The sequence below is a fragment of the Nylanderia fulva genome, unplaced genomic scaffold (genome assembly GCF_048542155.1).
Source record: "Nylanderia fulva isolate GAGA-0341 unplaced genomic scaffold, ASM4854215v1 Scaffold9, whole genome shotgun sequence".
NCBI lineage: Eukaryota > Metazoa > Arthropoda > Insecta > Hymenoptera > Formicidae > Nylanderia > Nylanderia fulva.
In genome coordinates this window covers 314,454-341,306 of record NW_028191026.1, presented here as the reverse complement: position 1 = coordinate 341,306, position 26,853 = coordinate 314,454, and the positions used below count along the sequence as shown (strand labels likewise).

The 26,853-nt window shown below is 32.1% G+C and overlaps 3 protein-coding genes and 1 long non-coding RNA gene across 12 annotated transcripts in view; 2 read left to right on the top strand and 2 right to left on the bottom strand.

Moving 5' to 3' along the window:
- Positions 1–12,044, bottom strand: part of LOC114946517 (uncharacterized) — a 26,049-nt gene extending 14,005 nt beyond the window's left edge. Inside the window, exons 1-9 of one of the 2 annotated variants that reach the window (XR_014926396.1) lie at positions 11,699–12,044; positions 11,300–11,415; positions 9,853–9,992; positions 7,559–7,762; positions 4,901–5,098; positions 2,712–3,116; positions 1,940–2,444; positions 1,366–1,672; positions 215–441 (exon numbers count right to left, since the gene is read on the bottom strand). This is a non-coding gene — a long non-coding RNA (uncharacterized LOC114946517). Of the gene's footprint in view, positions 1–214; positions 442–1,365; positions 1,673–1,939; positions 2,445–2,711; positions 3,117–4,900; positions 5,099–7,558; positions 7,763–9,852; positions 9,993–10,363; positions 10,950–11,299; positions 11,416–11,698 lie in introns of those variants that run through there. The other variant, XR_014926397.1, reaches the window with a different exon arrangement.
- LOC114946515 (uncharacterized) lies at positions 4,416–16,101 on the top strand. The gene is made up of 9 exons (XM_029323043.2): positions 4,416–5,020; positions 9,855–9,988; positions 10,202–10,550; positions 10,723–10,921; positions 11,115–11,440; positions 11,720–12,038; positions 12,395–12,909; positions 13,231–13,882; positions 14,832–16,101. Exons 1-9 carry the CDS (start codon positions 4,998–5,000, stop codon positions 15,192–15,194), a joined length of 2,880 nt encoding a protein of 959 aa, XP_029178876.2. The 5' UTR covers positions 4,416–4,997; the 3' UTR covers positions 15,195–16,101.
- Positions 15,782–21,625, bottom strand: LOC114946477 (odorant receptor 46a-like). Of its 6 annotated transcripts, none has more exons than XM_029322971.2 (6): positions 18,381–18,907; positions 17,886–18,266; positions 17,251–17,452; positions 16,871–17,026; positions 16,577–16,627; positions 15,782–16,066 (listed from the first exon to the last, which is right to left on the bottom strand). In XM_029322971.2, the coding sequence occupies exons 1-5, from the start codon at positions 18,740–18,742 to the stop codon at positions 16,580–16,582; spliced, it is 1,149 nt and encodes a 382-aa protein (XP_029178804.1). In that variant the 5' UTR covers positions 18,743–18,907; the 3' UTR covers positions 15,782–16,066; positions 16,577–16,579. The 6 variants fall into 6 exon arrangements, with proteins under 6 accessions (XP_029178804.1, XP_029178807.1, XP_029178809.1 ...); XM_029322974.2 differs by lacking the exon at positions 15,782–16,066 and adding an exon at positions 19,987–21,625 and having other exon boundaries at positions 16,484–16,627; positions 18,381–18,504; XM_029322976.2 differs by lacking the exon at positions 15,782–16,066 and adding an exon at positions 20,182–21,625 and having other exon boundaries at positions 16,484–16,627; positions 18,381–18,518.
- On the top strand, positions 20,493–26,853 carry Atg9 (autophagy-related protein 9). 3 transcript variants are annotated; one of them, XM_029322967.2, is made up of 8 exons: positions 20,493–20,744; positions 21,871–21,979; positions 22,119–22,438; positions 22,515–22,975; positions 23,055–23,239; positions 23,361–24,323; positions 24,402–24,767; positions 24,888–26,853. In XM_029322967.2, the coding sequence occupies exons 2-8, from the start codon at positions 21,926–21,928 to the stop codon at positions 25,038–25,040; spliced, it is 2,502 nt and encodes an 833-aa protein (XP_029178800.1). In that variant the 5' UTR covers positions 20,493–20,744; positions 21,871–21,925; the 3' UTR covers positions 25,041–26,853. The 3 variants fall into 3 exon arrangements, with proteins under 3 accessions (XP_029178800.1, XP_029178801.1, XP_029178799.1); XM_029322968.2 differs by having other exon boundaries at positions 20,493–20,910; XM_029322966.2 differs by having other exon boundaries at positions 20,493–20,981.

The following is a 26,853-nucleotide window of genomic DNA, read 5'->3' as shown; positions in this document are numbered from 1 at the left end:
TACATATATTTTTAATAAAAATTGAGTAAAGAACACTTTTGTATATAGGTATGTATATCAAAGTTAAAATCAATGATATCAATTGAATATTTTTCAACAAAATCTAATTTATGCCGCTTTATAGGTATTTTCAATAAAAGAAACGACAAAAAATATGCACATAGAGAAAGTGAAGTTTGCGTAAAAATGAATTCGAAAATGGCACTTTCTGTACCTCATTGGCAGTAACAGCTTGTTTGGCTATTCGCCAACTTCAGTGATCCTTTTACGTTTAATCGGTTTCGTTTGATGTTCAGCTGCGAAACGTGCGGTTACTTGAAATGTTGACTTCTCTGGCAGATCGCCATCTTTTATGATGCTTTTACATGGATTGATCATGTTTCTTCGGTAAATCGCTTGCGATCAAAAAGGTCAACTTTCTAGCTTTACAGCTGAAAAATTCTTTAAAGACAACTTATTCGTATTATAATTTTATACGATGGTTGCAGAATGTAATAATATATTGAAAGTTTGTTGATACGACCGATATATAATACTTTTGCTACAGTTTTTGCTAACAATTTTGATTTTATTTTTGAGCAATATCTCATTACGCATTTTATTATACAACACTTTATATGTTTAAATTTTTAAATAATTGCTTAAAGTTGATATGACATTGCTATCATAGAGTTCAAAATTTTCCAATTTATATAAGTATAGCTATTAAAATCTATTTCTATCCTATGTAAAAAGAGAATATATCGGAAGATTAAAGCAGGGCAATTGCAATCTGCCCATCAATGTAACATATACTTCAATTTTATATCCTATAAATATTAATAGAATTATTGTCCTGCTAGTACCATAAGGTATATTTGAGAAAAATCATCATATTGACCAGAATCATTAATGCAATCGCTACACGATATGATCGTGAATGTGTCAAGTTACATCGAAATAATAAAGTATATGCACGTACATCCTGTAAGTGAAGTCTGCATTGAATCTAAAAGGAAACTGAATATATCTTTATGTATAATTCGTTATAAAATTTTAATCCGGGACACGTGCAAAAAAATTTTGCTATAAATTAAAATTGACTGGGATATTTTTTTAAATTCCAAGATAAACAATCTTCATCCATTTCCTGAGAAAGTACTTTTATACACTATTCATTTTGTATTCATGTACCTATATAATTACGACCAAGATTCTTCCGTAGACTAATTACAGACACAATATTTTCGAGTATCTAATTGAGTACTTAACTTTACATCGTTTATACTTTGCATTTGACAGTGAAACACGAGATGAGCAACAAGAAGAAATCGCAGACAGGGAACAGGCTTTCCATCGAGTTTTGAAAGTCTCAATAATACATACGTGTTAAAGGTGTCTTTACGCTCGGAGGCGCTAAGGATTCTGGTCGAGTATATCGAGCTGTAACTGCCTTTCGAAAGTATTGGGAAAACGATTGGTTGGTCCTTTAAAGGTCGATTGGGATGCAGTGCAAGTTCCGCGAAAGTGCAGTCAAGGTTCCTCGTTTCCCGCTAGCATACGAGTGTACGTATCGATGATTTCGACTCTGTTACAAAGTGCACGCGTATGTGTACCAATGACCTCGGGTCTTCAAGAAACAGGCGATCGAGAACCGTCTTAAAGTAGCTCTAGTAACGGGGAGTCCTTCACTCTATCGATAGAAAGGAAGAGCACATCATTTACCAAGACTATCGAGACCTAAAGTGCACTGGGTCGTTTCACATATCTTTGGTTATCACAAAATATCTCAAATTTATAATAAATTGAAAACAAGAAAGAAAAAGGATTATTTTTCATTGTCGAATTCATTGTCGAATTCATTCATTGAAGATTTTTGTGTATATATATATATATATATATATATATATATATATATATATATTACAATTCTTAATTAATAGTAAATGTGAATATATACCTGTTGGAAAGAATTCATTCATAAAACCACACATTCCGTTTTAAATCTTTTTTCTTTTTGGGACGTTTCAATCGTCGATGCTATTAAAAATGTTCATTCTTCCATGTCTTTTACTATACTTCCATTGATGGATGCCGAGTGTACAAACGTTCAACGCATTTTTATACCTCGTCGACCATAAAGCATAAGCAGACAAATGCCAGACGCGGAAGTGTCGCTAATGTAGGAAGTCATCCTTGAGATTTTGCAGGCTTTCTTCTACGTTTACGCATGATGTACATTACTATCTCAATCTCGATTTTGTCAGCACAGAGATAGGGATAATTATTATTCGACAAGGCCACTGGACAACGGCAATTTTCACGTGTACGCTGCATCAGAAGAGTGTTTACGGCACGCAGTGTCAATGGCCTTCCCGCCTTTAGCCTTCGACTTGCACGTAGAAGGTCCGTCGTTGCAACGGATATCGTACACGTCGCGATGAATGGTAATTATCTTCAAACGTCTACAAAAGACAAATCGTATAAATACATTAGACACCGTGAATGCCTTTTCGCTACTGTATGACTAGAAAAAGGTATCAACATCGTATCAATTTTAGCTTTGAACTCTAATTGAAAGTTTGGGAGATTTAAAGATCTATAGATATTAAAAATCTATAGATATTTAGAAATTATTCTCCACTTCTTATCCCAAATCGTTGCGAAAAGAAAATTTCGCGACTGCATCAATGGAGTAATAATTATATTGTAATATATACTTTGACTCTTACTTGATTTCTTCTTGCTATTCTTACGTCGTAAATCAGATCTGGAGATTCCAATATTGTTTTACGAACTCTCCCCGTTCCGCATGATGCACAATGCAATATTTGAGAGTTATGCTGGTCTACGTAGGCGCAGAGAGCTTGTTCCGACGATTGAACCTCGTAGTTATGTCACCCCATTCGTGGTGTAATAACTCGGAGGAAAAAAAAGACATTGTTCTCCCGCGTTTCGCGTGCTTGCCTCTACTCAAGGGGCGCGCACGGGTGCTCTCCTTGTCGAGAGAAAGTCTCGTAGATATACTATGTGCACACGTATACATATATCGGTCGTCACACGTGTACATCTATACGCCTACGGAGGATCACCGCAGATTCCCTTCTGGTCGCATATCCGCGAGTTGTAAGCAACAGCTGGAACATAAAATTTCGAAAAATTTGGTCAATAATTTGACGTGTAATTTATATTTTTAAATATAAACTCATTATATCATAAAATAATCATTATTATAAGAAATTAAATATTTGCAAACGATTCTAATACAAACTAATAGCAACGTTGTATGCGAAGTGATCGTTCCAACCTTGATTCAAAGTATGTACAATATTGTCATGGCTAAGATTGTATTTATATAGTCTATATTTTATTTGATATTACTTGTTTTGAATTTTTATATAATTGTCTTCATAAGTATTATAAAAAAATCGTCATATATTTATAATTTGAAATAAAATCAAGAAGACTTAGAAAAAATAAAATTTATGTACTTGCTTCTCAAAATTATTCTTGTTTAAAATTGCACTGTACATATCTGATAAAATCTTTCTTTCCACCTCTTTTTAAAATATAACTATTCTAAAATATCTCTTGAAGAGAATAAACAACTGTATCAATGTACGATTGTTCAATATTTTCTGGCTCGAGGATTATAATAGTCTGGTCTGGTCCTGACGGATCGACATTCTTCTTGCGAAATGAGACGCAGAGACCTTTAACGCCGTAGATGCCTTCTGATTCTCGGCGCGACGCTCCAAGCTGGGATAATTTATACGGCTGTCGGCTGGCGGTTTCACTGAGCCTTGACACCTACGACAACGATCGACATACGCCATCTTTTTCAATTATTGTCAGAAAAATTTGCTAGTCTTGTATAAAATTTTTCGCTAACGAGATTAATACGAATCAAATGTCGACATTTGAAAGAAAAGACGAGAATATATATTACAATGACAAATAAATTTTCATAAAAAAAAAAAAAAAAAAATTAAAAGTCTTATTTGTCTAACACTTGTCAATCCCTTTTTTTAAATAAGACATAATATAATAACATAATAATAGAATAAACAGGATAAGGGAGGACTTTTTTAATAAATAAAACATTCTTAGCTCATAAATTTTCCACGTCGTTTTCAGTTCTCGATTAAAGATAAGGCAAGGTAGTAATAATGAAGATAAGTTTGAGACGAGAGAAGTCAGACAGATTAGATCGAAAACTAAGTAACTATAAACCAGAGGGGCGAATGTACAGCCAGGATCTTCGATGACCTCCTGCTATATAGACGGAAACTTGTGCCAAGCTGAATCAAGTTGAGTTCGACTACGTGGTGTCCACTTTTCATAAGTTGGTGGGGTGTTCTCCAGGAGGACGTGGTGGGTGGCAGTATAAGTAGAGGCCTGCATTCGCCACCGTTCTCATACCCTCACCACGTCCTTCGGCTACCTCTTACTTTTACTTATAGTACCCCTTTTTTCATTTTTTTTTCTTTCTCTCTCTCTCTTTCTCTCTCTATCTCTCTCTCTTGCCCTCTCTGTCTCTCTCCTCTGTCTGTATACCTTTCCCATATACACGTGCACTCTCACTCGATCTTTCCTTCTCTCCGTCTGTCTTGGTGCGTTCGCCCCGCCGTTCGCTAGCTCGCTCGTTCGTTCATTTGTTTCGCGCCTCGTCGACCAAGTCGCGTCACGAAACTGTACATAGGTCACGTCCCGGAGAAACGGCTCACCCAGTGAACAGTTGTACGGATCAATCTCTTTGCGTCCGACTGGAGGCCCAGTGTTGATCGCGATCGGTCGAAAGGAAGACAGAGATGATCGCGAGTGACCGGTGACGATTTCAAATTGTCGAGTAGTATTCGCAGAGAAAGTATATATCGATATTGTTAAGGGAGTGCCGATATATAAACCGGATAGTACTTACTCGTATACGTCGAGGACAATTTTGTTCTTGACACCAGCTGTTTCACGGAAGCAGAGGCGAGTAGAACGAGGGAGAAAGAACAGTGTCTAGTGCAGACATGTGGCTTAGAGGCGTGCTTTTGTGAGTACTCCTGTCAATGACGTTAATCCTTTATTTCCTTCATTTATCTGGGACGTGGCAGCAATCTCATCAATAGACCTGTGAAAAATTTAAACGTTTTTAAAATGAACAAATATTAAATTGCAATTTAATATTTTAATCGGTATTTTAAACCGTTTTACAAAAGAGATTATTTCAAAAATTTCCAGAGACTATAATATGATATATATTAGAAATATGCTGTATATTAGAAATATCTCATATACGTGTATTAAATTTTTTTAGATAAAAATATATGCCTGCATAAGAAAAAAAGAAAAGATTATTTAGATTCGCGATTTGTTTGTCCGTCTATAAATTTCAATTTCAAATAAAGTTTCTTTTCACATTCACTGAAAACAGTAATTGAGTTTTAGTCAACATTTCATGCGTATCTTTGATGCAATCGCTATACAGTGCAAACACGCTATGCGCTGCGCTTCTAAATCAATTTCTAATTATTTCTATACAAATATCATCAAATATTTAATTTTCTACAATTTTTTAAAATCAATTTATGTTTCTTTACATTTATAATTCCATAGTATGTACAGTTAACAGAAAAAAAATTCACTCTGCTACTTCCTTTGCTTCGAAAATGAACAATGAGATAAAACTGACATGTGCCTAATGACTGACAAGTCTAATCGCTATTTCATCTCGATTTTTGACTTTTAATGATTATTATCGAGAATGTAACATACATGCTGATACATCGAGGAAATTATACCGCAACAGTTTTAAAATTTACATACATGTCAGTTTTTGTTATAGCTTGTACTCGAATACTGAATAAAAAGATCTTGTTCAAAACTCTTACTTTGAATTATGATTAATGATTATAAATGAGTATCGATCTGAAAGAAAGCGGCTTTTCATGGGCAAAAGATATTACGCTTCTAAGTTACGAGAGTTATCGTAGCGAAAGGTGTGTGCAATCAACGATCTCACTCTCATGTTAGATATGCCGATTATACAAAGTTTCATTCAGAATATTGTGTACGTATCATTTATTTGAGAGAAACTTTTAACCGCATATAGAGTGCTCTCAATTTTAAACTATCAATCAAAAATAGAAATTAAATTAACTAGATCATAGCCTTATGATAATATCATTTTATTATATATAAGTCAAAAGGCTTTTAAATATAAAAAGTATAATAATTATATTTATAAGTATATTGAAAATATTATATATAAAATATATGTAAAAAATATATAAATAAAAGATAAAGAAATAATTAAATTTTTAAAATATTTATAAAAATATATCCATATAAAAAATATCTATCTTCGTCCAAAATAAAAATAATATATAGATTTATTGTTAGTATTAGTGTGTGCAATCAGATTAATTTTTTAAAATAAAATATACTATAGATAATAATTACATAAATTTAATCGAGACATTCTATTGACTTTTGAGATTTATAGATTTCGAAAATTTATCTGATATTTTTTGAAACAAGACTTATCATAAAATAAAATATGCGAGTAATAGACGATCATCTACACTTTAGATTCATATTACTTTCAAATATGAGCGTTACAAATAGAATATATATAGAAATTACAACACTTTTTCTTATTAGTGGCACATTAGTTGCATTCTAATTTCATTTGTAATAATCTGGCATTGTTTAACACAGAAGAAAACTATATTTATTTAATTATAACAGTGAGCGTGAGGAAAAGTCTTCCTGATAATTATATGTATATTTCTCTAACAAATTATATTTTAAATAATCACTATTGCATGTTTTTATACAATATGTATATGCTTGTATGTAATAATTGTATGTATATAATTCGAATCATCACGCAAAACTTATTATACACGCAGTAGAAAGTTTAGGTCAACAGATCATTGCGCCTTAAAGTACTTTATTACTCGCATTGCTATTTTATGATACTGATCCGCAGTGTTGACTACAAATGTATCAATATTTTCCAAGAAAAAATTGATAAATACTGATATGTATTATTAAAATCTCAAATAAAATTATCGTATAAAATTATTTTAAATTAGAATATTCAATTAGTTCAGTTTCTAATTGATCTTTATGAAAAGATTCGAACAAAATGCTATTCTCTACACTAAATATAAATCTGCTGAAGATCATGAAAAAGAGAATGCAAAAGTTTAGTAATTTAGTATTTCTTTTTGTTTTCTCTAATTTTATTTAATATTATAAATTAGGAAAAATATATTTCTTTTGTATGCAACATTTAAATTATATTTAAAGATTTGATGACAAATTTATAGCATTATTATATGTGTGATATCTTTTCATAAAGATCAATTAAAAATTGAACTATAATTGAATATTCTAATTTAGTTTTTAGAAATAATTTTATACGATAATTTTATTTGAGATTCATGTATTTACCAGTTAGTTTTTCTTGGAAAACATTCGTAGGTGGCACAAAAAAATAATATTTATTAGCTAGTAATAGATTTTTTGCGGTAATATTATGACTTATATAATGCCAGTGTCTCGTGCCACTGGAGATACCTACGTATGCAGTATGTTTATGCAGATACGCTTGTAAGCAAGACCGCTTTCTCCATATGGTTTCACGATAAATTCCAATATGAAGTATCCCTCCATCTTCAGTGTAAGATTGAGTTATGGAACATCTTGTTATAACCCTTGCTCCTTTTATTGTCAAACTAGACATTTTCGTATATTTTACATCTCGCAAAAAAAGAAAATTGGCAATCTGAAAATAATTTAAAACTTGCATAAACGTGGAGTATAATCAAAATTTATAATTATTTTTGGATTAAAAAAATTTAGAAAAATTAAAACAATCTTTTTCAAACATTTTTCTTTATTATCTTAAACTTGGATTATCTCAATTTTTTTTATTGAGTAAGCTGCATTTAAAAAAATTTATAAAAAAAATTAAAGATTAAATACCGAATAATCAAAAACAATTTATAGGCAATGTAAGATTGCAAAATTTTATCCGGTAATTTGTTTCAAAATTTGCATAATGAAATAGAAAGTTAAAATTTCGATTGCTGTAAAAAAAATTGAAACCGGAAAAATTGTATATTCTTCAAGCAACGAAAAAAAGCTATGAATATGTATAGAAATGCTAGGCAATACATCCAATCCTATATTGATCTGATCGTGAGTATACTACGAATGTGAATCTTATAATTCGTTTTACTTTATTTGCAAATGTATTCTGTTGCAAATTATTCCTGTATACCGGAAAATCGTTCAAATGGAACAATGAACTCATTCAGCAGCAGTTTTCTGTCGTATCCTTATTTATCTGCTCCATAAGTGTAACAAATTAATAACATAATAATAAACTCGTGTGATTAACATTAATGCGAAGAAAGGTTTTCTTTTGGTTTCATCAATCGCAAAGCTTTTATGTTTCAAAAAATATAATAGTAAGATTAAAGTTATGATGAAGAGGAGCAAAATCGAACAATAAACAGCATGAAAAATCTATTAATGGAATGAGATTCTTGTTTTTTCTCGAAAGATATTTTTACAAACTGCGTGATTTGCATTTCTTTAACATAAAAATGATATTACAAGGTAAATTATTATTATATAACTGACGCTATATGTAAAAAAGTGCTATAATATTAAAATCATCTTAACAGTTTTACATTGAAAATATACGATAATTATGTCGGAGAAATCGCTTTTTTAAAATGTCAATTTCATAATCAACCTTGCATGACCATATATTTCGTCAAAGAAAAAATCTTGGACATTTGTGTTAATTTCAAAAGCTGCTCTCCTTCATTCGTGGAGGAAATTGATCGTTTCTGCGAATACAAAATACCATGAAATCAAAAGATTCTCATTCTCTCAATACTCTTTCTTCGACTTTGCACAAAATATTTGATATTTTTCTAAGAAAGTTATAAGTTTATTTTATTTATGCAAAAAACTTTGAGAAAATATTTCTAAAATAGCGAGATTTTATCGATTTACATATATAATAAGAATAAATAAATGTTAAAAATTCAATACCTCTGGGACGTTTTATGTTCCATAATCAATTTCATGAATTTTGATAGAAAAAAAACGAGATCGTACATATTGATATGCAGAGGCATTGACATTTAATATTTAATCATTTTTCTAATATAAATTAACAATAAAAAATGTTCTATAAAAAGATATCAAGTTAATTTTTTTTATTCTTATAAAATTTTTTTATCTTAACAAAGTAAATGTTTTATAAAATATAAGCTACTTTTTCGTTTTTGCACAAAGTTATAGAATTCTATCTTAGTAATAAGTAAGTTTCGCGTTAACATAATGAAATCTAATTCTCGTATAATCGAGTGTGAAAGATCGTATAATCAAGAGAAGCAAGTGGGATGCAGCTCGTGAATGCGATGATTAGATGTGAACTTTCACCATGTCAAGCCTTGCATTAGCTATATTACCACGTCAGTTACATTTCGCTTCCTTGCACCTCATATGTGTTTTATCACTTTCGCTAATAATGCATCATACCGTATAATATGATGATTCTCTTTCTCTTTTTCTTTGCGTTGATCATACATTCATACACAGATTTATAGATAATGTAAATATTAATAATAGCAGAACGTTCGAATTTTCTTTATATTAAATCAATTAATTTCGATTCAATTTTAGTTCAATTCCAATAAGTATATATAAAAAATTGCATTTGTATCATAATGTTATTTAAGTTTAAAAAAGGTTTTTGCTGCTATTTATAAAATCTATAATTAAATGTTTTCCAACATTTAAAAATAATCAGTATAGATTTCTATTGTGACATATCTTATTTATATTGAAACTTACAGAATATATGGCGTCGTTGCGTGCACGTTAGCTGACAGTCCTTCGGATGTCGTGCAGATATCCGGTGACAATTTGAATCGAGTAAAACATGTTGCGGTAACAACGTATCAGCCTCCCCGATCCGTTAAAATTGAAGGTACCTATTGTGCAAACATTTTTTTAAAAGAAAATTTAAGTATATTAAGTGTATTAATTCACAAGTATTTTCATGCAAAACAAATTTAACACATTGAATTTAATAAAAAAATTCCATTCATTTTTATAAATTTTCTAAATATATAATATTTAAGCAAGAATTTTTAAATTTTATAAAATGTTTATGTTCAATTTTGAAAAAACAAAATTTCAGAATTTGTAACATCACACAAATTGCCGGGAAATATAGCAAGACCATCGGATGATGATGATGATGAATACTTTGACGAGAAAAAAGTCGCATTTAAAGACAATAAGTATATTAAGAAAGTCATTCCAAAATTTGAGAACAATGAAAAAAAAGTTACACTCGAACCTGTCCGACGTTTAGACTCGACTGTGGATGATGATTCTGATATCACCGCTAGAAGGCAAGCACGAGTGGAGCTCGAAAATTTTAGCGACGCAGGAAAGGTTTTGCAGGACGAAAAAATAAAAAAAGTTGACTCTAAAAGACCATCGTCAAGCAAGCAGGACGAAGTTATTCCAGGAGTTTACGTCAGGTAAAACATTTTCGTAGCTCGCCGGATTGCAAATATTTTCATTAATGAAACACGCGTTAACATGCGATGTATAAATTTCTGATAATTCCCATAATAAGTATCTCGAATAATTAATTGACATTGATACTTGTTTCTTTTAATTAATAATAACGCCGTATTTACGCATTTTTAGCGCAGAATATCCAACGACTATGCTACCCGTTTTGACAACTCCGCGTGAACTACATGATAAAGACAGTCCTTTCGACTTTGTTCCTGTAAATATTATTCGCGAAGACAGCAAAGATGGTTACGCGCGTTTTTCGGAAGCAAATTTCGGAGATTTGAGTGACGTCAGTCTAGTACCGGCTGGTACAAATTCTCGTATTCAGGTATATTACACTATCTATTTAGTAAACTAAAATAATGATAATTGTCTTTATGAAACATATATATAGCTCTCAACAAACATTTCTAATGAATATAATTTGTATGTATTAAAAATATTTTTCTTTTGCGCGACTATTTTCAAAATTTCAATTAAATTAAATATTTAATTAAACTTGTTTTTTCTACATTTAACAGGTGAAGAAAGGACCGAATGGTAAAGATTATGAATACGAATATGTATATTACTATTACGACGAGGAAGATGAAAATAAAGCAGGTACGGCAAGTTCGGCTGTGACGAATTCTTACGACACTCTTTCTAGAACAACCTCCGCGCCTAGGAGAGGAGGCATTGTCAGCAACAGGAGTAAATACAATACCGTAGAGAGATCGAGTACCGTGGAGCCCAGCAACAACGAGGTCATACCAAACAGAAATGGCAACAGAGGTAGACAATTGGTTGAGAGCGAAGACGTTGTCTCCGAGGAAAGGCTGCCTGCAAACACACGTTTTCCACCAAGGTATATATTACAATTAATACACTTAAACATTAACATATAACTATCTCATTATCAATTTTACATCATATACAATTTTTGCAATTTTTGAATTTTTATCACGCAATAAAAAATGTTATAACAGATAGCAGGAAAAAATGAATATTTCGTAATGTAACATATTTATCAATGTTTTTCTATCTCTTTCATTTTTGAGAAATATATTTATAAAATATATTTATGAAAAAAAGAAGTCTATATTTTAATAAAATATATAAATACCTAATTTCTATGTGTCAATAGGTCGCGATCTAACCATAACACAGGCACAACAGAATCCTCGCGAGCCCGTAATAATCGACCGCGACCAGGTCTGGATCTGGTTGATTCCAGCAGCTTCCGAACTCATCAGGAGGGTCCTGAATTTCCACAAACTTTGCCAAAGGGGCCCGTTAGATTCTTGGGCGTTACCCCTAATGAGGATAACGATGAGAAACTATTAATTAGAAATCGTGGTAGACCACACAGGATTCAAGAGCCCGCTCCTGTCGAAGAAACGATTGACGATACACCGGCACCTGCTATTAAAAGACGTCCGAGCAACACTGCAGCAATATCTGAAGTATAATTAAACAAATTAAAATAAACTTTCGTCCGTTTAATTGCGGAACTGCTTTCTAAAACTTTAATCAATCTACGATTTCTCTTCAGCAATTAAATATTTTAATAACAAATTTATTATTTTAATAACAAAAATCAAAATATTTAAGCAATCAGATACAATGCATTTTGCAAAAGCAATAAAAAAATTATTAAATAATATTTTATCATCAAAAACTTTTTTATATCAATATATCTATAATATAAAAAATTGAAGTAACGTAATTTTATATATAAATATTTCACTATACAATCATAAATTCATTATATAATTAATATTACCTTCTTTTCAAGTTATAAAGATGAATAAATTTTTAGACCGAAGTTGAACTGACCAGAGGTCAACCGCCACGTCCCAACGAGGAAGACGACAAAGAGAGTGTCGCCCTGGAGAGATCCGACAGCAAACACTCTGTAGAAGACAAAACGTCGAGCGAAACGAACTATGCCGGTACTGTCAGTGACACTACGGATAATCCAACGACGGAATATTCGTCGATCATGGACAAGGTTGCTTTGGATCTTTACGCCTTCCTGCAACAGGGACAAAACAACTTGATAGACGCGTCTAATGAGACTGGCGAAACGCAAGACAACACGACGACATCCGACGACGAGATCACAACCGATTTAGCGACCACGACGGAACTTACTGTTACTACAATCGATTCTATTAATACCCCAACGACAACAACTACGACAACGACGACGGAACCGACAACCACAACGACGACGACGACCACAGAAGCATCGACTACTACTACTCAAATTCCCGCAGGAAGAGGGAAGTTCCGACGACCTGGAATCGGTGGCCCGGTTGCCTCGAGAAATCGGTACGTGCGCGTTCTGTATTCACTCTAATAAATTTAATTTTTCTTTCTAGATGGTGCGATAAAACTTTTGCATTGAATAATAAGTAGGATCTATCTGTATTTAAAAGTATCTATTTTCTTCTTAATTATTTATACCACGCAACATTTAGAAATAAATCATTATAATTCACATAATTATAACATGAAAAAATATAAACATATAAAGTTAATTATTATTCTTATTATTAAATTTCTAACTATTTATAACTTGTGCAAGTATAATTTACTTACAAGTATCCAAGTCTGTATTCGTCCTTTCACATGTCGTTGCTCTGTCGTCAGCTTCAAATCCAACGGTGGCATTAGCACGAGCACCGAAGCTACCGCATCAGAACCGACCCAGAAAGTCAGAGGACGTTTCGGAGGTGGTAGTTCTAATGGTAATGGATTCAAGCGACCTCGACCAGGCTCCAAACCAATCGAAGAGGACACCATACAGAAGGAGAGCTCCAGCTCAGTGAACGCGGAGAAACCAGTATCCGGTCGCGGCAGGTTCCGTGCACCTTCCGGTGGCAAAACCGCTATATCATCGACGACATCAGCACCGTCGACGAACAGCGGCTCTTCAGCGACGTCCAACGGTGCCGGTGCGGCTCGACCAACCTTCAGCAAGTTGAACATCAATCGAAGACGCGGACGACCGACTACGAGCTCGCCAGGAGACGAGGAGTCCCAAGAGTCGCCGCATCCCGACGTCAGTGCTCAGGTCGTTGGCCAAACTGCGTCGGAAGTTACGATAGGGACCCCGAAGAGTGTTGTGCGCACGCGACTTCCTGGTGCGCCTGTGATCAGACCTTCGGTCATCAAGCCAGTTGGCAGAGTCAATTTAAGACAGAAACCGGGACAGGCGACTTCGACGACGTTTGCGCCGGAAGTTGCAGAAGCTGCAGTCGATGAACCAGCCGGAGAGGGAACCGAGGAGGAGACACACGAGGTACCTAAAATTCATTATTTATGTTAGTACATATCAATTATTTTTCTCTAAAATATTATTTCTTCATATATGTATTAATATATTTTGAAATTACCTTCTCTGTCCAATCGTACGATAAATTTCATATATTTCTTCTACAAACGATGCATCTCAAAACACAGTTTAAAAAAAAATGTCTAATAAATAGTAAAATATATTTTGTCATCTATAAGTAAAGAACAATGCGGAAATCTATAAGTGTGTAATGTTTTTCATTGTCGTTATATTCATAATTATATTTCATAATTATAATTCTATTTCTAACTAATAGTAAGGAAGAAGCCAAGAGATTTTATTTTATTATTTTTATTATCTCGAATGTAACTCATTTCTTGGTCAGATTAAAACATACTACGATACTACGTAACAAATACGGAACAAGTATATATAATTATGCAAATATCTATAAATGATTCCGCTCGTGCCAAAGTAAGGTCAAATCTTTCTACCTCCTGCATGTGTATATTACATGTATGTATCTATATGTATACATGGAAAAGTCGTATCAAGCCAGTTGCATACACTACGAAATTAGGTACGAGGACACCGTGATGTCATTCTCGACAAAGTTCTCTCTCGGAATTTACTTTCACTGGATGGCCTTTCAAAATGTCATCAGCCAGCAGAAGACGGTGCACACGATCGCTTTTCACCTTTCGACTTTACGGTCTCGCGAGGTCGTCGCAAATAATAAGCATCATTGCAAGTACTAATAAGCGCGCAAGAAAAAACTAGATAGAAAATAAAAGTAAGAAAGAGAAAAGAAGAAGAAAATAGGAAAGAGATGAAGAAAAGAAAATTTATACTTATGTGTATGCATCAAAGTGTTACTTTTTATATGATTTTTAAAACACAACTCACGTTTACTCTCTATCCACGGCATTCAAATAATACTTTTTTCCTTTTTCAGGCACCAGCGGAAACCAGTCTGTCACCAGCTCGCTCGACCACACCGAATCCCCTGAACAAATTGCGGACCCGTAATCGGCTACAAGTGCATCCGAAAACAACGACAAAGTCGCCGTTGCCGCCAGCGATCAGAAGATCGCCATTGCTACCGCGACGCAAAGTAACCGAGGCAACGCCGGCAACTCAGACGAGCCAGGAGGATGCATCCCTCGAAGAAGAAGTCACTTCCTTCGGTGAGACCGAGCCGACCTCCGAGGCGACGTCCGTCGAGGCTAGCACGACGGCTAGCACGAAACAGGACGGTTTAAACGGTCTCTTGGCACCTCGACGCAGGATACCGGTGCGACGTCCGGGTCAGATCTAGACCTAAGTCGCATGAAAATAAAAAGCAATTGCGTGGACCACGCAAAATGTATTCGTCCGCGAGGATTTGGAAACGTTTCCCATGACCTATCAAGAAGAATTTAGATTAGATATGAAGACATACCGAATATCATACTCTCGGAGAGACAGATTCAATTTTTTATAACATTATTATTTCCGACATATTTTCTCTAATCAATAAAATGGACATCCTGCGCGTTAAAACAAAAAAAGCAGATGTATATAGCTTTTATAATCGCTTACACAACAGTGTCTTTTAAAGAATTAAATTTATATATAATTTTTTATCGCGTTTGAATAAATACAATGTCTATCACGATATAATTAAGAATACGTGATGATATGATAGCATATAGCAATGATGATATATTGCGTGTTAATAGTGATCTGAAATATGAAGATATTAGATAGATATCGTCAAAATATCATTAAAATATTCTCCAAACATTTTTATAAATTTTCTATTCAAATATTTAAAAATGATATAATCTAAATTAAATTACACTAATAATGATATAATGTAAATTTAATTACTACTATAATAACAACATTATATGATTTTTTAGCACAATATATCACCTTTGTGCGAATGACAATCATATTATAATTCAAGATAACAACGAGACAAATGAATGTTTCCAAGTCTTTTGATATACATAATGAGATAATTGTAACGATATTGTATATTTAATTTGGCGAGTTTTATTTAATGATTATTAGTGTGCATTTATAAAGTTATCAAAGTACTATTTTTAACGTAATATATGCATATATATAATATGCATATGAGTAATATCCTTTCGAGGATGTATTTTTAAGACTATTACTGCGTGTGTAATGTTCCAAGATACACTGTAAATATTGCAATTAAACATATGTAAAGTTAATTGTGTTATATTTCTTTTTCGTTTTACTTATTGGAAAATATATTATTTGCAATATAATATTTTACATATAAAATTGATATACATATATCCTGACTATTAAAAAAATCAGTAGAATAAAAGTGTTATCTAGTAAATAAAAACTTATTTCAAAATCTTTGTTATTATATGAATCAGGAGGCATTAAAGTAATATTAATTTTTCTTAATTTAAATAAATATATATTAATAAATGTCAAATTTTATTCTTTATAATTTAGTGATTAATAGCAATATTTATTTTATGATAAAATTATATTATTTCTATTTAAACAAAATATATAAAAGACGAATATATAGAAAATTATGAGAAAAAATAAAGGTAAAAATGAGATAAATTGTAGATATAAATTTTAATATTTTTATAGCTATACTAAATTTATTAAAAACTACTAAATATTACGATTGTGTTTGATGCAAAAGCATTTTCGATTACTTACATTTCAAGACTGTTGTAATATATTAAATACTGAATATGATGTTTTCAGAATCTAAAAAACAAAAATATAAATTAAGATTCTCTAGATATTTTTTTAATAAAATAAATTATTAAAATTTATTTGATAACCGAGCTTTAATACATATTAGATCACAAACTATAATTTTATTAATAAAAATAGAAAATATTCCTACTAATATCTTAAGCATATCTTAAAATGCCTTAAATAAATTTTTATTTGCTTAATTCTTTTGAGAAACTTATTTGACTATAATTTTTCAACAATAGTACTAACGTTACTATAAGATTCGAGAGAGAAAGTTATCAAGAAGCTGCTTGTAAATTTTATAGGAATTGTGCTACGTCTCATTATCATTAAAAGATCTTTCTTCTCGTTGAGCGATAATATTGGCCAATTCATCTGATATATTGCATTTCCTATGCTATTACTCTATTAAAATTACAAAGATAATAGTTATTTTATTAAAAAGTAATATTAATTTATATATATATATATATATACATTTTTAATTATATTATTTCATATACCGATTTTGATATATAATACAAAAAAGATTACATACATCTCGGAAACATTCATCATAGATGTAACAATTAAAAATATTATTTGTTAACAGATACCGAAGAAATATATATAGACAAATGACTTTTTACCTTAAGTATTACTTCGTTTCCAGACCAGCAGTAAACGAAGATTTGTACAAACATACAAATAGTGTATATTGCCAAAGTCGCACCTTCGGAGCCCGTAATATGTGTTGACATAAAATACAGACATGTGCATAATACCAATATACTGCCACAAAATTGACAGAAAAGTACTTGACTGAATATTCTATTCATCGTTTTGGCGTACCTGTAATTATTAGTTATACACACTCATATTAGTTTTACACACATAACGTGATTAAATTGTTGTAATGATAATGAATTCATTATCAACATAATTATGAGATTTCATTATTTATATATATAAAAATTTACACAAAAAAAATAAAAAAATTTAACATCACAATTTATAAAAAAAATAATAATAAAATAATATATTAAAATTATATTAAAACATAAAAGATTAGCACTACAGATGCCTTTTTAATCAATAAAATAAATAAAACCAAATAAATATAATGTTATAAATGACAAAATAATACAAATTTACAATTATTTATAATTTTGATTTTATAAAACCAATTGTACAAATGATATATCGTTTAAACATATTACAGTATCAATTATTAAATTAAAATAATATCTATGACGTATAATAAAAGAAATGTGTATTAACTAACTTGTAAATAATGAGATGATGATGTATGTATCTCGATATTGGTGTTCCTTCTTTTTCCGATGAAATACATGAAAAATCCTTTCGACTTCGAGCTGTTTTATTAATCGCTAATTGAAGACGACTTTCAAAAATGTCGAATTGAGCGCACGTTTGCAAAAAAAGACCGAAAATCAGAGTTTCCGTGCCAACATTAATAATAGTGGCAAAAATCAATGTTATAATCTGTTGAATTGATGTAATCCAGAACATTAAAGACTTATTATAATCATATGGCAGCCAAACTTTGAATGGTAAATGACCCTGCATAACGTTAATCACCGCTCCTATCGTCCAACTTGTAATGGAACCTGTCGCCAAAAGTGAGTACTTTATCGAGCAAGACCTGCGAATCAAAAATGATAAGTATATTTTGTAAAAATCTCCTTTTTCGTGTTTTTCTGTTGTCAATCTTTTGTCATAATCACAAAGTGTCACATAAATAATTCTGCATTCTCACCTGATAAACTTATCAAATTTAATTTGTATTGCCACTTCGGCTTCGTTTTGGGGTTTACACGGATCCTTCAGCAACATTTGAACTAAATCGATGATCGCATTTCGACGTAATACGGCGATAGTAGCTTTACAACAAACACTGATTATAGTCATAAACATTAGAGAATTGGTGGCAAAGTCATCAATATTATCAACGATAAGAACGATATCCATGAATTGAGATAACACCAAAATGTACATATGTATTATTATAAGAATAGTAAACACATTATACAACAATTTAGCACAGCTCGATGACCATTTGACAGGTCGCCATACACCACCCAAGGTGTATAGTAAAAAATTTAGAGACAGTATCTGCATTCTTTTTGTATTTTTACAAATAACTTATTAAAACAATTACACGAAAGTATATAGTTAATCCAAAAAAATTGACACTGTCCCAGGTATCTTAAATACATTAATTAAAAAATTTATAAATTAAAGATGTGATAATTTTAAGCAAAGTCATATAAGTTTTAATACAGAATTCACTGCAAAATTACAAGCAAATTTAATTCATTGCAAAATTAATTACTCGAAAATAATTTTCACAAACGACATTTGTATTTTGCATCTAATTTTAAATGTAATTTTTTTATTATTGATAAATTTAATCTATCTAACATAAAGATAGAGCATATAATTTTGTTATAAGTTAAGAATCTTAATTTTATAATTTAACGTTATATCAGAAATGAAAAAAAAAAACAAGAATTTAGAAATATTCGCATATTTTATCGGGATATCACACACTTTATATTATTATCTAATAATGGAATAAATTTATATTATAATATATATGAATATTACTTGTTTAAATATCGTGAAAATAACTAAATTGCAAATGTCAAGTAAGTCATCGAGTAAACTACAATAAGCTATATATGTAAAGCTTCGATTGTTTCAACTTTGTAATTCCTCTACTATGTTATAATTACACAGTTCGATTCTTCAACTTTATAATCCTATAATTACGCGGTTATTAATAATTCGTCACAGACGAAGAAAAAACGAAGAGAGAGAATTTAAAGACAAAGAAAGAAAGAGAAAAAGAGGGTTGTTCTCGTTGTAATTTTCTTTCGATACGTAATAATTTTCTAAATATTGTATAATTGTAAGAACGATAAGTCGCCGTATTTTTAATGAGGGATACCGCGTCCCCTTTACATTCAACCACATTGTCATATTCTCATCGAATAAAATATTAATACACATGCTCATGTCGCATCGAGACAACTGAATGCAACATTGTATTTTTTCCCTCAGTCAGAAAATTCCTTGCATAAAAAATACGAGAGTATCGAAGTCAAAGGATTATAATAACCGAGAGAGTAGTGATTATCTTTTTATAAAGTTAATGATGGAGAATATGAGTTATGTGTGCATGTGCTTATCGCACATATGTCTTATTATTATACGAGATATTTTATTATATACACACACACACACACACACACACACACACACACATATATATATATTTTTTTTTTTGAGTTTCGTTCCAAAACATCCTCTTCGAGGAAAATTTTACTTAAAAAACTATATATAGTACACGTTATACGTACATTATAAATTATCAGTAAAATATTCTTCGAAAAGGACGTTTCGAAACGTAATCTTGGAAGAAAAAATTTATCTCCCCCCCCTCCTTCCCAGGGTCCGCCATTGCAGTAATCGCAGCATCATATGTATACCTTTGTTTAACCAAATACATATACATATCTGTAGTTAACAAGATAGTTAACATAAAATATACGAACGAATATCGTCATTGTCAAGAAGTCCAGGTCGCTCGACATGTCAAAGATTCTTTTAGCTTCGATGTCGTTCAAATAACGCTTCGAAACTTTTAACCGATCGTGCTCCTGATCCTGATCGATGAAACGATTCGAAATTGAACGACAATGTGCACTCGAAATGTAGATGCGCCAACTCATTGAAATCAGCGCTGCTTACGGAACGACGACGAAGCTGCTTGTCAAACGATGATAACCATCGAATACACGAATAAATGATAAGGATGTGATTCATGCCAAGTAGTGCATAATCATTCCGCGGCGCTGCCTGTCAAAGTGTCGAGCATCGAGGTTGACATGCATACATAGAGAAAGCGCTCGGTCAGCGAAGATGTTAAAACGCGGAGAGACACATGTGCAATTTTAACGGTTCAATGTCTAAATTATCAGTGAATAATCGCGCGCGGGAGATCAATATGTAAGTGTGGGCACGATCGCGCTTAACGCAGCGACCAGCAAAGAAACGCTTGGCTTGCAACATTCGTCGTGGCACTCGTTGGATTCGGAGCTCGACGGCGATTCCGAAGGTATAACGCAGCAAAGGCAGGTTGCGCTTTGTTTATGGAGATCAGCTGTGTTTCCAAACATCGCGTCGCTCTTCCTGCTTCGCGCGCTCCGCAGGCGAGCGACATTGCTATTTTCGTCGGATAAAGGTCAACCGAAATGCAGGGAACAAAGCGACGAGCAGAGCACGTATGACGTCTTATGAATTCTCGCCTCGTTCCTCGATGTGCGTCCAGAGAATCCGACGAGATCTCTGAAATGTAAAGTAAAAACGAGGAGAACGAGGCCTCGAATGTACCTTCTTTAACCAACAATTTAGCATTCGCACTGCTCTTTCTGTATTTTCTTAGGAGGTTGCCTAGTCTACGTGCTTTCTTTCACATCGCGTTATATCATGAACTTCTAGCTTTATTGTTTAAAAGTGGAGGAATTTTTTATATATACAATTTTGGAAATACTCCAATTTTTCGACTACTTTACAAGTGTTATTAAATGGACTCTATTGACACGTGTGATTTTTGGCTATTGTATTTGGGAAAAGAAAGTAAGCATGGGAGACAAGTGTATTGTACATTGCTGTAACACTAAGAAAATACTTCAAGGTGAAATGTACAGTTTGATGAATAATCGATTGAGCAATCTACAAATTTAATCCTTTGATAAGATGTATAATGAAAGAAAGAGAACAATATCTATTCAAAAGGCATGCATTCAGTACATGCTAAACTTGCAACAATGCATTGTACTTTTAGTTTTGTAATAATAGCATATATATATATATATCATTCAAAAAGATATAAATCATTTTCCATCAAAAAAATCAGTTCATTGTTGCGTTGGAATTTTGCTTTTGAATATCAATGCGCAGTTTTCTCAAAAAAAGATTTTTAAATTCTAAGAATCTTTTGTGTAGAAATATACAATAATTTTCTTAATATCAAAAGAAACAATTATATGTATTTATTACCTAATTATATTTATGAGGTATCTTTAATATTTATTAAAATATTAAAGATATTGCATTACAATATTTTTAAAACTCTTTACAAAAATTCAAATTTTGATTATTCCAATTATTAATACATTATTTTGATGCTTTGAAAATGTATTGCAACTAAGAAATGTTTAGTATGATTTAATTGCTTCCAGATGTTTGCAGAGCAATCATCAACTGGTAGTTAAATAAGCTTAATGACATGAAAGAATGAAACGAGAAACTGTCATTACCTGTATAGAGCCAAACCGACGAGGCCAAACAGTAAGATCTTATTAATTAGAAAAAACTTTATACTATTCCAATATAGTGTTTGCGTCTCTTTATAATAGTTGTCTTGTTAATAATTATTTTAATTAACGTGTAAAAGTTTGTAAGGTTTCAAAATAACTTACATTTGTAGATGACGACGGTATTGGATGGTAGCTACCAACGTATACACCCTTACGAGGGTCAGGAGGAAGATGCAGACGATGAAGATGAACGTGAGGAGACGCCTCAAGAATCAGGCGTTATAATCCATGTAGTACCAGAGGGGAACAAAGCGCGATGGAATCACATTGAAGATCTGGACTCGTTCTTCACGCGAATGTATCATTATCATCAACAGCATGGCTTCCTTTGTATGATGCTGCAAGAAGTTTTGGAGTTATTTCAATTCGCTTTCGTAGTCGGCCTTGTTACCTACCTCTTCCACTGCATCGATTACAGTAAAATATATAAGTATGTGTAGTTGTAGAACTTTTTAAATTCTTGCAAGTGATATAATAAATGTATAATCGTCTTGTTGTATTTTCAGTGGTGGAGATGCTAATGATACCAGTCATCACAAAAGTGACGCCATAATATGCTTAGGAGATTGCGTAAAGTCAATCTCTTCATTTTATTGGAGTCTTCTTATAGTTGCAGCTATTTTCTTTCTTCTCCAATTTATCAAAGTTATATATCACTTGATGCAGTTCTGGGAAATCAAAATGTTTTTTAATACAGCGCTTAAAATTGCCGATAGTGAATTGGACAATTTTACTTGGCATGAGATTCAAAAGGGAGTTATAGAAGTGCAAAAGGAGCAAGAAATGTGTATTCACAAAAGAGAACTTACAGAGTTAGATATATATCACAGAATATTAAGACACAAAAATTATATGGTAGCTATGATCAACAAGTCTCTTTTACCAGTACGGCTAAAATTTCCCATTATAGGAGAAGTTATCTTCTTGACACGGGGACTGAAATATAATATAGAATTATTATTGTTTTGTAAGTATACCTCATAATGTGTGCGATGAGTAAATGTTGCCAAAAGTGGAGAGAGAATTAATCTTGATTTTTTTTTTAGGGGGACCATGGTCACCATTTGAAAATAATTGGCACCTAAAAGAAGATTATAAAAAGTTGAACAAAAGGCAAGAACTCGCACGATTATTATCCAAACATATCTTGTGGGTCGGTATCGCAAATTTTATTTTGTGTTTTCTCATTCTCCTGTGGCAAGTTCTCTACACATTCTTCAATTATGCTGAGGTGAATAATAAACTTTTCTAGTTATGTGTTTTCTCAATGAAAATTTTAACATAATTATATATATATATAATAATTAATATTCTCTAGTGTAATATACTCAGATAAAACATATTATTGACAGACCATTAAGCGAGAACCAAGCGTTTTAGCGATGCGCACGTGGTCCCTGTATGGTCGGCTATACTTGCGTCACTTCAACGAACTCGATCACGAATTGAACGCCCGTCTTAGTCGTGCGTACCGTCCTGCTTCCAAATACATGAGCAGCTTCACGTCTCCGATAATGACAGTACTCGCCAAGCACATCGCATTCATCACTGGTAGCATACTAGCGGTGCTGTTAATTATAACAGTGATTTACGAGCCGATATTCTCGATGGAGCGCGTAGTCGCCTACATGACTATGCTAGGCGTCGTAGCTGCAGCCGCAAAAGCAGCAATACCCGACGAAAATCTGGTCTGGTGTCCAGAGACTCTTCTAACTGCTGTGCTGGCTCATACACATTATAGACCGGATAGTTGGCGGGGTACCGCTCATACGCTGAACACTAGGTCTCAAGTATCGCAGCTATTCCAGTACCGCGCGGTACATCTCCTGGAAGAGTTGATTTCTCCATTCGTGACGACGTACATTTTGTGCTTCCGTATGCGACATCGAGCTTTAGAGATTGTAGATTTTTTTCGTAACTTCACTATCGAGGTTGCCGGAGTCGGAGACGTGTGTAGTTTTGCCCAGATGGACGTGCGCAAACATGGCAATCCTATGTGGCAGACTGTGACGCACAGTCCCACAGTTTCTCCTTTACAAGAAGAAGAGCGTAACATCGGATACGGTAATCGGTATGGTGTCGATGTCGATAAGTACTACATATCGATGTCGAATCATTATACCCAGGCGGAAGACGGCAAGACCGAATTGTCTCTTATACATTTCACCCTAACGAATCCTGAATGGAAACCGCCGTCCCACGCGGAGGATTTTGTGACTGCTTTGAGAGAAAGGGCTAAAAAAGAAGCGACTGCGGATCCTGATCCTTATAACAATCCGCTGATAGCCAGTTTAAATAGTTTATCCGGTCTTGGTGTAAGTATTAATTTTTTTTCTTTTATTCATTGAATAACTCTATGAGAATTATTTTTATGCTTTGATATATCATTACAGTATAAGGAACACGTGTCAAATATTATTCGGAGCACGATGAATCAAATGAGTGTACCCAGTATGAGCAACATTTTTACAAATCAACCGAGCACGTCGGCTATGTCAGTCGGCGTTGATCAATCATTCAACGCAAAGTCTACTATACGTCGAGGTGTATCCAGGAAGGAAGGTCCATTGCACAATGAGAGAGGATTCCTGTACGGTCTGCAACAGGGAATATCAAATCAATCGTTAGGTGCTTCTGTGTTCGGATCAGGCCACAGTTATGTCATTGAAACACATGCAGATCCGTCAGTACCAACGGAATTAACCGCTGCCGACATGTCTTTGTCTACATTGTACCTGCATGAGCTTCATCATAGACAAGTAATACAATTTATATATTCATGATGTCTCGAATTTCCTGAATACAATGCAACAAAAAGTTACAAGCAATCTCAACCAAAATGTTTAGCTATATCAAATATAAGAATGTTTGAATTGCAGGTAAGAAGAAGAGGCTATCAGGAAATGGCAACGAGAAGTATATGGCAAGGAAGTCCGGCTCAAGAGCTAGCAGCGCTTCCTGAAGTTAGGCAAGAAAGAGTACCTCTTTTATTGCATCAAGATTCTTCTTTAAGGAAAAACAGAGAATCTTAACACTAGGCTTGAAAGTTTATTTAAATAGCGTCCGATTCTCGCGCAATAATCATTTTAGTGAAATAAAGTGATTTTTACTTGAGTTTTATTATGACGAAAAATTTAACGATTTTTATTTTATAATAAATAAGTAGTCGCAACACATTCGAGAGTGATATCGTCTCTCGAAGTGTTATGTAAAAAATTACGTCTTCTAAATATTCTTAATATTATACAATGCAGAGAAAAGGACATAGGCTTCTTTCTCTTTCTTCTCTGCATATGGCCAACGATTTAATAACGCCTATTCTTAATGTCAAGGACCTATATATAAACCTCTAAAAACTTATATTTTATACATAAAACATTCATACTTAATCGCAATTATTTTTTGACTATTTGGAGACTCTGCTTAAAAAAACATTTATTTTAAAAAATTGGACTAGTATAGCACAGTCTATACAAACGATAGAGATATTTTAGAATATTTCAAAAAGGATGTATAGTTCTTTTACTAGTAGCAATATATGTGTGTGTACAAATTTTGTCAATATTGACATTTATATGATTTAGAATCCCTATCATTGAACAAAAATATGTAACAATGATTTCATTATTTACATAATATGATATAAAAAAGCTAATTTTGACATATTGTGCATTAAAAAAATTTATATAATTGCTTATGACATTACATGAATATAGTAAAAAAATAAAAAAGAGAGAAAAGAAAAAAGCTTTTTAAAGTTAAAACTTTTTTAAAAACAAGAAAAAGAAAAAAAGTTTTTCAATCACGCTGATTTCTATGATAGTCTAACTTTAATTCAATAGTTTGCTATGCTATTATTAAAAGTATATTTGCATGTATTGAAATTTTTGTTTGTCGAGTAATGAATATTTCAAATCTAAATAAGTTTAATATAAAGAATAGTATAATCTTTCGATAGAAAGCTAAAAGAGATAATGCAACATTTTTATATTCAAATATTAGATAAACGCGTAATTTACATGTCTGATAATTTTAATGACCTCTCAATGCCACGATTCTCTAGTCATACGAAATTAATATCGCGCCGTAGCGCACTTCTCTTTTAAGACGAAGTGGTCCTATTTATTTTTAACATTTTATTTTTATTACTAGCTACTTTATATATATATATATATATATATATATATATATATATATTTAAATATATATAAACAAATTTAAATATATATACAATATTATACATGTATATATATATATATGTATGTGTGTATATATATATATATATATATACTTATGTATATTTTGTGTATTATATATACATATATATAAACAAATTTAAATATATATACAATATTATACATGTATATATATATGTGTGTGTGTGTGTATATATATATATATATATACTTATGTATATTTTGTGTATTATATATACATATATTATGACGGCGGCTGAATATTGATTGGCTAGGGTAATTCGTAGAATTACGTGTACATAAAATCGCGATATTTTCAAATGCCGCGATAACAATAATGGTTGAAAGACAAGTTACGTTTTGTCCTTCGACATAATGGAGGTTGTTATACAAAGTATATTAATAAGATAAATTTAGACTCTAGACTCTACTCTTTACTCATCTTTTGTTTATACACAACGTTTAGTAACTTAATAAGAAATCAATGATTTATAAAGCGAATTAACAGATAATAAATAATATTAAATAAGAAAATACGTTTTTTGCTAAAACTTATATCGATGTGATTCTCATAAGATGAGAAATTAGTGCTGTAAGAAACACAATTGTAATTATATCACTAACAAAAATAAATAAATTTCGTAATAAA

What these genes read in the sequence shown, in the direction of transcription:
- Atg9 (XM_029322967.2), top strand. Translation starts at nt 21,926, where the DNA reads ATGAAACGAGAAACTGTCATTACCTGTATAGAGCCAAACCGACGAGGC. An exon ending in CAAACCGACGAGGCCAAACA is followed by an intron (nt 21,980 to 22,118) that starts GTAAGATCTTAT and finishes TTACATTTGTAG; the next exon opens with ATGACGACGGTATTGGATGG. An exon ending in GATTACAGTAAAATATATAA is followed by an intron (nt 22,439 to 22,514) that starts GTATGTGTAGTT and finishes TTGTATTTTCAG; the next exon opens with TGGTGGAGATGCTAATGATA.
- LOC114946515 (XM_029323043.2), top strand. Translation starts at nt 4,998, where the DNA reads ATGTGGCTTAGAGGCGTGCTTTT. An exon ending in CCGATCCGTTAAAATTGAAG is followed by an intron (nt 9,989 to 10,201) that starts GTACCTATTGTG and finishes ACAAAATTTCAG; the next exon opens with AATTTGTAACATCACACAAA. An exon ending in ACACTGCAGCAATATCTGAA is followed by an intron (nt 12,039 to 12,394) that starts GTATAATTAAAC and finishes ATAAATTTTTAG; the next exon opens with ACCGAAGTTGAACTGACCAG.
- LOC114946477 (XM_029322971.2), bottom strand. Translation starts at nt 18,742, where the DNA reads ATGCAGATACTGTCTCTAAATTTTTTACTATACACCTTGGGTGGTGTA. An exon ending in AAATTTGATAAGTTTATCAG is followed by an intron (nt 18,267 to 18,380) that starts GTGAGAATGCAG and finishes TTTGATTCGCAG; the next exon opens with GTCTTGCTCGATAAAGTACT. An exon ending in CATCATCTCATTATTTACAA is followed by an intron (nt 17,453 to 17,885) that starts GTTAGTTAATAC and finishes TAATAATTACAG; the next exon opens with GTACGCCAAAACGATGAATA.